Consider the following 11,337-nt stretch of genomic DNA (forward strand, 5'->3'; position numbering starts at 1 on the left):
CTCCCCCCCCCCCCCCCCCACACACACACACCTTGCTGGTCTCCTTTGTCCCCTAAATGGTTCTACCTTCTGCTCCTATGATGTATGTGTTCTGTTATCCTTTCTTGTCCCCTCCCTAGCCGTTTAGACTCTTCTCTACTTTGTACATTGGTGTCCTACACAGATGCGTGCATCACGTATAAACTTTCTGTACGTGAGGGGGAAGTGGCATTTGTCTTGAGTCCGGCTTATTCACTGCATCCAGCTCTCGGTTTCATCCACTTTCCTGCGATGTCCTACTTTCGGGTCCTCTACCACATCTTCAGCCATCCCATCTGTTGGTAGACCTCTAAGCTGGTCACTTTTCACTGTGTCTGTCGGGTGTGTGTGTGTGCACATAAGTACCCCAGGAGCTGGCTGTCACACAGGATGGGTGCTGAGAGCTGTGTGTTCCCAATTGCTAAGTCATCCCTTCAGCTCCTGGTTCCATATCTTGACTATTATAGATAGTACAGCAAGAAACATGAGTGGGCAAACATTTCTGTGGCATGTGGACCTTGAATTGTTCAGGCATACTCATGTAGGATACAGAGATCATACACTATTGATTTTGAGGAACCTCCCCCCACACACACACACACAACCGATGGGTATGACTACCTTAGATTCCCACCAGCCTTAGAAAAGGATCCCTGTTTCTCCATGTGGAGACAAACGGCCACCAACAAACTATCACTTACTGGCCATTTGCATCGCCAGCTTATTAACTGGATGCTTTTTGTCACTGTTTGGAGTTCGTTATGGATCCCAGGTCTTCATCTCCTGTTGGATGTGTAACGGACAGAGGCTTTCTCTCATCTTGTAGGTGGTCTCCTCACTGATGTTGGTTTGCCTGGCCATGCTGAAGCCTTTTAGCTTCCAGCATCAGCTCTGACCTCCCTTCCTGTGCAATTGACCTTTCTGCAGTCCCAGTTTAGATGTCTCTTAATGTTTTCTCTGGCAGCTTTAGGGTTCCCAGGATTCTACTAAGATCTTGGATGCGCTGTGAATTGAGCTTGTGTGCACTGTGAGAGACCGTTCACTTTTCATTCTTCTGTATGTGGATATGCAGTTTTCCTAGTACTACTTGTGAAAGAGGCGCTCTGTCTTTCATTGTAACGTGTCTGGAGCGTGTGGGTTTGCTCGGTCAGTCCTCTATTCTGTCCACTGCTCTACAGACCTGTCTGCAGTACTACTGTGCTGTCTTGTTTCTATGGCTTTGTGGTATAGGCCAGTGCTTTCCAGTATTGCTCTTGTTTGCTTTGCGTTGAATTGACTGTGAAAGGGTCTTTTGTGGCACCCAACCCAAGAACTGCCGCTGCCTGTAGCGGCTGTTTAAATAGTGGTGCACACAGCAAAGGGGCTTCGTCGCCTTTGGGGGGCTGTGCAGTGCCCCCCAGAGTGAATCGGTAGGTTCTACAGTCCTGGGGAAAACCAAAACAAAACAAAAAGTCTTTTGTGTCCATATGTATGTTGGGTGTGTGTTCTCTAGTTCTTAGAAGTGGTTGCATTGACTCTGTAGATGACTTTTGATGGCATAGCCATTCTCACTGCCTAAGCCATGAGCACAGGCTCTCCTTATCCTCCAGTGTCTACAATTTTCAATATTTTAGTTTTTATATTAATAGGTCATTCACCTTAGGCTTTGGGGTTTTTGCTTTGTGTTTATTTTTGTTTTGGTATTGAGAATGGGATTTTTTTTTCCCTTGACTTTTTTTCTTGGCAATTTTGTTATTAGTGTGTAGAAAGGCTGCTGATGTGGGGTACTGAGTTTGTTTCCTGTTACTTTCTGAAAGTTGTTCTCTGGTGGCAGCCTAAGGGTCTTCTCAGGATCTGCAGATATGGATAATTTCACCACTTTCCCTGGTTGTACCCCGTTCGCCTCCCCTTCTCCCCACACTAGCTAACTCACTGAGTACTCTACTGGACAAGAGCAGGGAGAATGAGCACCCTGTCTTTATCTTAGAGAAAATGCTTTCAGGTTTTCCCCAGTATGTATATAGCATTGGCTACTGTCTTACCCATATATAGCAAGAATGATTTAACATCAAAACTTTATGAACACTTACATTTATTGACTTAAAGTCAACTACTTGATCACTTCAATAGGTATAAGAAAGACCTTTGAGAGAATTCAATCTCTCTTCACCACAAAAGCCTTGAAGAAATGAGGGATAAATAGAACATAACCAATTGTGATCAGGGATACTGGTCTATAAATCTGGTTTCTTCCTTGTGTCCATATCCAGTTTTGGCATAGAGGTGAAGCTGGCTTTGTAGAGAGTTTGGTAGTGTTGCCTGTCTTTTCTGTTTTATGGAATGGTTTTGAGGCATGTCTGTATTAGCTTCTTTGTTTGGTAGAATTCAGCAGTGACCCCGCCCTCCTTTGTTGTGCGACTTAATGCCATCGCTGTCACAGAGCTGTTTAAATTGTTCATTTCCCCTAGCCTTTCAGTTTGTTAGGTCCTAAGCCACTGGGAACGTATCCATTCCTCTAGATTTTACAGAACTTAGGAAAACGTTTTAAATACTTGCTCATCTCACGGGGTTGGTTAGCACCTGATGCAACAGTTAATTACTCATCTAGCTAAATTTCATTAATTGCTGTCCCTGTCATAACGTCTGCCATCTACTCCTTTGGTGTTTGACTTGTTCTTTCTGTTAGACCTGGGGTGCATCACTGGTCCATTGATTGTGACCTGTCTGGATTCTCAATGTGAGCGTGCAAAGCTATCGGCTTTCCTCCTGGAGCGGCATAGGCTGCACCCCACAGGTTCTGCTGAGTTTTGCGTTCATGTTCACTTGGTTCTAGGGATTAAGTTTCCTCCCTGAGTTTTTTCAAGAATCCACTGTTTTTGAAAATGTGTGATCTGATTTCTAAATGCCCGGGTAGTTTCTGTAGTTTCTCTTGCTGTTTTCTAGATCTGCTTCACTGTGATCTTCGATTCCTTTGTATTAAGGTTCCGTGGGCTGCTGAAAAAAAAAAAAAAAAAAAAAAAAAACTTACAGCCCGTGTCTTTTGGGTAGATATTCAGCATGTATCTATAATTTACAGTAATTTACTGAAATTACTTTAATACTTGGTTTGGATGATCTGTCTGGACATAGGAAATGGGAATTGGAAGCACCCACTATTGTCATTTCTGGCCTTTTATGCCCATTACTTGTTTTATAAAATTGGGACTCTCTTCCTATGTACATGCATATATGAGTACACATCATGTACATGTACAGAAGTTGTTTTTTCCTGGTCTTTGTCTTCAGTTTTTTGATTTAACAGATTCTGTAATTTTACAATCTCTCCTGCCCCTCCCTCGCCCTGCAGAATGAGCAGTCACTGAGTTGCTCACTACGCTTGGCTCTCCTTGGCCAGGATGCTTCCTGAGAAGTCATCGGAAGAGTGTGGCGAGTCTAAGCATTCTGTTTTAACTTTCAAAGTTTGTCTAGATCCACACATCTGGTCCATTTCCAACTTGTTCTAAGTTGTTCCAAACTCCACCTTTTTACAGTTTCTTGCATGGAGGGGCAGGGTGTGGGTGAGTTGTCTTAGTCACTGAGCCAGTGTGATGGCTCAGCGGGTAAAGCGCTCACCTCATGAGCCTGATGACCCAAGTTCAATCCCCAGAACCCATGTAAAGATGGAGAGCACCAATCCCACAGGCGGTTTGTCCGATCTCCACACTGATGCTATGATGCCTATGCACATATTCAAGACTGGGTGGTTACAGTCATGACACTGTTTGGGTCCCTCTTGTGTAGATACCTTAGCAGACAAAGCATACACCACTAGAGTTCTTCCCCAGCCCCGTAACTGGAAGTGTCAAACAGGCTTTCTATCTTATAAATATGAGAGGGGCCACTAGTTAGGAATAGTCTTTATTTCTCATCCTATGTGTTGGATACCTAGAAAATGCTCAGGAATAGAGGATCCTAGATGGAGATCCAGGAGTCACTTTCCTGCTAACCTAGGCTGTTCATGGCATTTCTTGTGGGTCTGTGTGTCCTACAAACTCCAAGATCATCCTGAGTTATCCTGTACACATCTTTCTACTTTGGAACCTAGGATTGTCCAGAACCTCCAGCCAGTAACCAGGACCACCTCATTGAGAGACCTGCCCTACCAGCTAAAGGCACAAGCTTAAGGCTCGCTTCACATCTGCCTAGTTCCTACAATGTGCATGCTTTGAAAGCTGATAGCTTCCTATATTGACAGTTTTCTTATGAGTACATTGTTATAGTCGCCACTCCCAATATGTGGTGTTTGGGATCAAATCTTGTCACTTGTGCATGCTGGGCGAGCATGCTACTGAGCCACATCTCCAGCGTTTAGCTCAGTTTCTTGATAGACGTGATACGTGGAGATATTTTTTGGAAGACAATGCTTAGTGCAAAAAGACTAGACATTTCTTTTTTCTTTTTTTTTTTTTTGTTAGACTAGACATTTCTAACATTCTTTTTTTAGGCATTGACATTTAATGCTGAGTATTAAGGAGGGGAAGAAACAGATCCACAAGGTTTGTAGCATAAAAGGTAGTTTGTCCTCAGCTAATGTTTATAGGATCTGTGTGTATAATTACTGTTATTCTCCCGCTTCCATGCAGACACTGCAGAAGGAATGAAGAGTAAAAAGCCCCTAAAGATCACCATGGAAGACAGCCGGAGACTTGATGACCCTGCGGAACAAGGCAGCCCCTGTCCCGCGCCCGTGGGGCCATCATACTCCGAGGCCTGGGGCTACTTCCATCTGGACCCGGCTCAGCCTAGGCACCGGATGATGAGCGCCTGGGCCACCTGCCGCCTGTGCGGGCTGCAAGTGGGCGGCCTCCCCAGCTTCCAGATGTGGACACGGGCGCTGTGGCGGCACCTGAGTGATGTGCACCTGCTGGAGCTGAAGAAGAGTGCTGCTCCGAGCCCGCCGACCACCGTGCCCTGCCCGCCGCCGCCCAGCCCCACCATGGCTGCGGAGGGCGACTGGGCACGCCTGTTGGAGCAGATGGGCGCGCTGGCCATGCGGGGCAGCCAGCGCGAGCTGGAGCTGGAGCGGCGCGAGGCGGCCCTAATGCAGGCGGAACTAGAGCTGGAGCGCAAGCGCCAGGCTCTGAAGCAGGAGGTACAATCCGTGGAGCAGGAGCGCCACCAGCTACAGGTGGAGCGTGAAGCCCTGAGTGAGTGGATGAAGAAGCAGGGCCCAGGTACACAGGTCCCAGCACTGCCCTCTCCCCTGCCTCTGCTCCCCAAGGAGGACCCTGACATCCACGACAACAACGACAGTGACAATGATATGGTCACCAAGGTCCTGCTGTAGCATGACTGACCGCTCCATGTGTAAACCTAACCATAGGCTGCAGGCGCGGCAGCGCCCCCAAGTCCAGTAGCCTGGATTAGGTACACAGACCGGATAGTCCTCACAGCTACCTCTTTGTAGTCCTGAAGGCTTTTTAAGCCAGAAGGTTCTCTAAACACCAGAGACTCATCACACCGCGAGCCTTTCAGGGGAAGGGGCATGGTTTTTATCCAGGAACCTGGTCCACTCTTTTCCAAATGTATAATCTTGACTTGGCACCACCATGTTCCAGAAAGGAACCTTGAGTATCACTGACTTCCTGGCTCCCTGCCTTCAGCATCTATAGAACCCCACCTTGGACCAGTCCCAAAGAGACCCCTTTTTGTTCCTGTCCCTCATGTGGCTAACCCAAGGCAATGAGCACCCTTAAATCTTTGCCTGGATGAGACCCAGCGACAAGTACATTCTCCCATTTTCTTGTCTTGCAACTTGACACCTTACTAGCAAGACATCGGCCACTAGGGAGAATAGTTTCTTGCCCCGCAGGTCCCCACAGACCTCCCCCTGAACCAAAAGAAAAACCAGGGGCTGCACCTCCCCACTGCCTTAGAGTCAACCTCTATCTCATTCCCTCCCTTTCTTCAGCCTGCCCGCCCCCACCCCATGCCTCCTATCCCAGAAAGTCAAGATGTCCTCGTTGCCCACACTTGCCACTTTGCATCTCACCACGTTTGTTTCATGTCCTGCGCATGCTAAGCTAGCACCCAGAAGCCACACATGGCTTCCCCAGCCCTGACCTGCCTTCTGAAGCTCCTCCTTTTGGAGGTGCACTGTGCCTTTCTAAAGGCTTTTGTTTTGAGGTAGGGTCTTTTTAAGGTAGACTAAACATAAATGCCTTTTTTATGAGAAGTTTGAAAGGGCAATCTGACCATTATATTTTATAAAAACCACATACATTCTAGGACAAATCACTGCATTTGATTTGGGAAAAATGTTTCTATGGCCGACAGATTAATTTCATGAAATACTTGTAGTTTTGCAACACTCCGTTTTTTTTTTTAATAAATTTTTATTTATCTGCATCGGTGTTCTGCTTGCATGTATGTCTGTGTGGGTGTTGCACTTGGGAGCTACAGACAATTGTGAGCTGCCATGTAGGTGCTGGGAATTTAACCTGGGTCCTCTAAGAAGCAGCAGTTAGTGCTCCTAACTGCTGAGCTATCATCTTTCCAGCCCCGTTTTTGTTTCGGGGTTTTCTTGGTTTTGGTCTCTGAAGCTTCCATTTTCCTGAGTTTGAAAATTAGTCATCCTTGCACTTGAGCCTAGGAAAGCAAGTGAGGGAAGGTACCGTCTAAGCACAGACAGGAAAATAGGCGAGTGAGTCCCCTTTAACAATGGTCCGGAGGCTTGGCCATTTGAAGAGTAAATGGTGAGTCTTTATATTGTTGGTGAGATAAGGTTTTTCTGTCCCGGAACTCTGTGCAGACCAAACTGGCCTCAAACTCGAATCTGCCTCAGCCGTGGTTGCTGAGACTAAAGGTATGAACCAAGCTCCCAAACTCTTTTTACTCAGAAAACTGTCAAACTTTTTTTACCTTGAACAATCTAGAAAGAGTTATATACATATACACCCATAGACATATGGATAGACCTATGACAGTTTCTGAAGCACCCACTTGTATCTTAGGTTTGTTTTATGGGCTACCTTCTCCATTTGGCACCTGGTTCCATTCCTTTAGAGTTTAACTTCTGCCAGCAACTCACAGACCCCAGCCTTCACTCTTCACCCTGGGTCTGGACTTCATGCCCTGTTGCCTGCTTTATGGCTCCTCCCATCACATCTGCCACCGCTGACTCCTGATAACTAGTATTTTTCTGGGCACTTGCAGCATTATCAAAGATGCAGCAGCTCCAAGGTGAGGTATCAATATTGTTTGCTTTATAAACCTTGTCACTGAGGTGTCTTACTAGGTGAAGGCACTTGCTGCCAAGCGTGAAGACCCGAGTTCAGGCAAGATCCTACCCACACTGGTGGAAAGCAGCAACCCCACAGCTTCTGACTTCCATACATGCACTAAGGTGCACACACAATATTTTTAAGGAAAAAATTGGTGCAAGAGTGAAATGGTCAAGACGAGATCCACATGTGTCCAGCTGTCTGCAAGTTGTCATGTCCTTCTAGCTGCTGCGCTGTCCCCTGAATGCTGCCACCTATCCTGTCCCCGTTTCCAGTAAGTGAAATAGTGACACATTTTCCTGAGCATTCTGCACATGTCACAGCTGGTCGAGACCCACGGTGATGCTTTCCCATTATCCCCGAACTTAGGTAGAGGCAGGAGAATCGGGTGTTCAATGTCAACCCTGACTACGTGAGACCTTGTCTCCAAAGATGCCCACACACACACACAACTCAGCAACCTGATGACCTGTTCATTGTGTAGATGAGAAGACACACCCAGCAGCTTTCCCCTCGGGTGCAATTGCAGTGAAGCAGGATGCTGTGGGGACCCATTCGCAGAATCCTAAGCACAGGCTTATTTCTATGAAATGCTACACCCTCCTCGAGCCATGCTTCAAGACTTATCATTCACCTGGGATTTGCCTACTCACTGTGAGCTCATCCTCCTGTCTTTCAGCTTGGCCACAGTCTTCTTGGTACCTCTGCCCCAGTTTGCCTTCCTCTAAGTCCCTTCAGGGTAAAAACTGCCACCCAGGGCTGGGGTACAGCTCAGTACCTGCCAAACGTGTGGTAAGCTCCCAGGGGCAGGGGACTATGAAGCTTCCTCCAAAGGATTTCCTTCTCTGAACCGGCCAGCCAGCACATGGCTGCTTGGGCTCCTGTCTTCCCTCCTGACAGGCCTGGGCTGAGGAGGGTGGGAGGGAGCAGTTCACCCATCTGTGCTTCCAAGTATGTGAGCACTCTAAGAGACTTAAGTTGTTCTGTAGTTAATGTAGAACTCACTTTAATTCTTTAAAATTCCCGACAGAAAATTAGCTTAACTAGAAGTAACTTTTTGGTTTTTATTTTAACTGGAAGTAGCTTTTTTTTTTCTTTATTTTTTTAAGAGAGTCTCGTTAGCCATGTATGGCCTAGAACTTGATATGTACACCAGGATGGCCTCACAGAGATCTGCCTGCCTCTCTGGAGTGTTTGGATTAAAGGCTTTTGCACCACATCCCTGTTCAATTTTTAAAAGTTCTTGAGCCAAAAAAAAAAAAAAAAAAAAGACTTTAAAGGTGCCAGTTATTAGACTCTCAGGCCCCATGACTGTGGGGAACAGTTTGGACTACACCCTCTCCTTACACAGGTCTTGTGAATGCCATGCCACAGACTGGGAACAGAATGTCACCAGCATCCGAATGTCACTAATCATTTGCAATTTCTAGGTTAGCTTAATAACGGCATTTCTCCTAACGACTGGAATTTAGCTTCAGGCCCATTTATAAATCCGGCTGTAAGCTCTGGATTTGGATATCTTAGAAGCAAAGAAGAGTCTGAGAGACGTTACTCTTTTGTCTCACCAATGATCAGAGCCATGAAACTAAAGGAGTCTATTTTAGAATTCTGCTTTTAGAGTCTTTACAATGAAGAAAACTGATAAGGGCCAGCTAATCCTGGGCACTGGCTTAAGAGTCAGTCAAAGGAAGCGCCTGCACTTCCGGTTGGCATCCCACGCGTGGTGCGCGGTCCTGTCTCTCAGGTGAAGCATGGCTAAAAGCCTGCGGAGCAAGTGGAAGAGGAAGATGCGGGCTGAGAAGAGAAAGAAGAATGCGCCAAGGGAGCTCAACAGACTGAAGAGTATCCTCAGAGTGGACGGGGATGCTCTAATGAAAGATGTTGAGATAGCAACCGTGGTGGTTGCCAAACCTCGCCAGGAGAAAATGCAGTGCAAGGAAGAGCGGTGTGATGCGGATGAGGAAAAGGATGACATGAAAATGGAAACTGAAATTAAGAGAAACAGAAAGACTCTTCTAGACCAGCATGGCCAGTACCCAGTATGGATGAACCAGAGGCAAAGAAAAAGACTGAAGGCCAAGAGAGAAAAGAAACGAGGGAAAAGCAGAGCAAAGGCCGCGAAGGGCCTGGCCTGGTAGACCTTAAAGACTGGCAAGGGAGCCAGGCGTGGTGGTGCACTCCTTTCATCACAGCACTCAAGAGGTGGAGGCAGGTGGATCTCTGTGAGTTCAAGGCCAGCGTGGTCTACAGAGCAATTCCAAAGCACCCAGGGCTCCTTTACACAGAGAACCGTGTCTTGAAAAAACAAGCAAACAAAAACCAGAAACTTTGTTTTCAGCTTGGACTTAGTTCTGTAATTCAAACCAAAATAACTCACTTGTGTTAGAAACTTGAATAAAATCTCTTTGATGGTGAAAAAAAAAAAAAAAAGTCAGTCAAAGGGAGAGACTCGCTCTCTGCTCACTTCTGCCTGCAGCAGTTATAATTTTTCTACACCAAGCTTTACTTACATAATAAAAACTATCAAGATTTGCAAACAAACCCTTTCTCTCTGTGCTCTGCTTTCTCGGTCAAAAAACGAGGGGGTATATCGCCACCATTTTCCAAAAACATCTAGAGAGAAATATATCCCTAGACCACTTGGCTATCATTTGTCACTCAGCAGGCAGTGGGGACGGCAGGTCACCTGTCTCCAGCCTGCCCCTGCTACAGGCATCTTGGCAAACACATCCTCTGGTTGGGACAAGCATGGTGCTAGCTAGCACTGCCATTCTAGGATCTGCAGTGGAGGTGTTTGCGAGCTCAGGGTTGGGGGCAGGGCCAGAGCAGACTGCTCACAGGAAACTGTCATTCCTGGTTGGTGATCAGGACAAACTTTCATGTATCCACAAGACTGTCTAAGGTGACAGGGTTTCCTGATGGCATCCCCGGTGCTTTAATGAGAGGAGTTTGAATATTTGCAGTTGGAATTACAATTTTCCTGCCAAATTGTTTCTGTGCACTCTACTTTGGAAGCTGATACAGAAGTGTGAGCACAGAGTTAGTGGGGTGACAACAGTGCCAGAGCTGTCCTCCTTGGTGGCAAGAGGATTTGACTGGCATATGCTAAGTTTCCACTGTGACTTCTGTGCCCTTAAAAATCCCAGAAGGGAGTCACAAACACTGTTCTGGTTTCGCTGTTTGCCTAAGATTTTGTTGTGTTCTCCCTCTGGAGCCTGCACTAATACTTAGCTTTAACTGTCTAACTCGACCCCACCTAGAGTCATCTAAGAAGGGAGTCTCAGTAAAGGACTATGGACAGGCATGTCTGCTGAGGATTGTCCTCATGACTGAGTGACAAAGGAGATCCTAGTCCTCTGTAGGTGGAAGCCTTACTCCCTGGCAGGTGATCCTGAGCTGTGTGAGAAAGCTGACCTACCATGAGCCTTTGTGTGAGCCGGCAAGTACCATTGCTTCTGATTTCTGCTTCAAGTTCTTGCCCTGGCTAGCTCAACGACTGGCTGTGACCAGAGATAAATAAACCCTTTCCACCCTATGATGCTTTGGTCAGAATGTTTTATCACAGGGACAGGAAGAAAGCTAAGACAGAGAGCTCCATTTCTAAAGGTCTGAACTTTGAACCCTGCAGCTACCTCGGTGTGCCTCTGTGCCTGGAACATGAATGAGACAACATAATTAAAGTCCCCTTGGCTCTAATCTGCTACAATTAGAGGAAAGATACTAGAACAGCAATTGATAGTCCAGCAAATCAGTTGCTTGGTTAACTAGATTTTCTTATTATCTGCATTTAGAAACAATGCTGTCACATAGCTATACTTCTCAGTAAAATAATTATTAAAAGTAAAAATGGTAGCTGGGTAGTGGTGGTATACACCTTTAATCCCAGCACTTTGGAGGCAGAGGCAAGTGGATCTCTGAGTTTAGGGGCCAGCTTAATCTACAGAGCTACTTCCAGGACAGCCAGGGCTACACAGAGAAACCTGTCTCAGAAAATAGATAGATAGATAGATAGATAGATAGATAGATAGATAGATAGATAGATAGATAGATAGATAAATGGTTTGGTGGTTCATATCTG

At 46.3% G+C, this 11,337-nt stretch overlaps 1 protein-coding gene, 1 non-coding gene and 1 pseudogene across 3 annotated transcripts in view; all 3 read left to right on the plus strand.

The window, feature by feature from the left end:
• The window catches only part of Zbed3 (zinc finger BED-type containing 3), a 13,162-nt gene extending 6,778 nt beyond the window's left edge, over nucleotides 1-6,384 (plus strand). For both annotated transcript variants that reach the window (XM_021180380.1, XM_029468636.1), the window contains exon 2: nucleotides 4,620-6,384. In XM_021180380.1, coding sequence (XP_021036039.1) covers nucleotides 4,634-5,323 — 690 coding nt within the window. In that variant the 5' untranslated portion in view covers nucleotides 4,620-4,633 and the 3' untranslated portion in view covers nucleotides 5,324-6,384. The remainder of the gene's footprint in view (nucleotides 1-4,619) is intronic.
• On the plus strand, nucleotides 1,312-1,442 carry LOC115029208. The gene has a single exon (XR_003834760.1). It is a non-coding gene; the product is annotated as a small nucleolar RNA SNORA68 (small nucleolar RNA).
• A 2,185-nt stretch (nucleotides 6,385-8,569) lies between the features above and the next one.
• On the plus strand, nucleotides 8,570-9,431 carry LOC110308604 (annotated as a pseudogene).
• Nucleotides 9,432-11,337: the final 1,906 nt, after the last annotated feature.

The sequence above is a fragment of the Mus caroli genome, chromosome 13 (assembly GCF_900094665.2).
Source record: "Mus caroli chromosome 13, CAROLI_EIJ_v1.1, whole genome shotgun sequence".
NCBI classification, from domain to species: domain Eukaryota; kingdom Metazoa; phylum Chordata; class Mammalia; order Rodentia; family Muridae; genus Mus; species Mus caroli.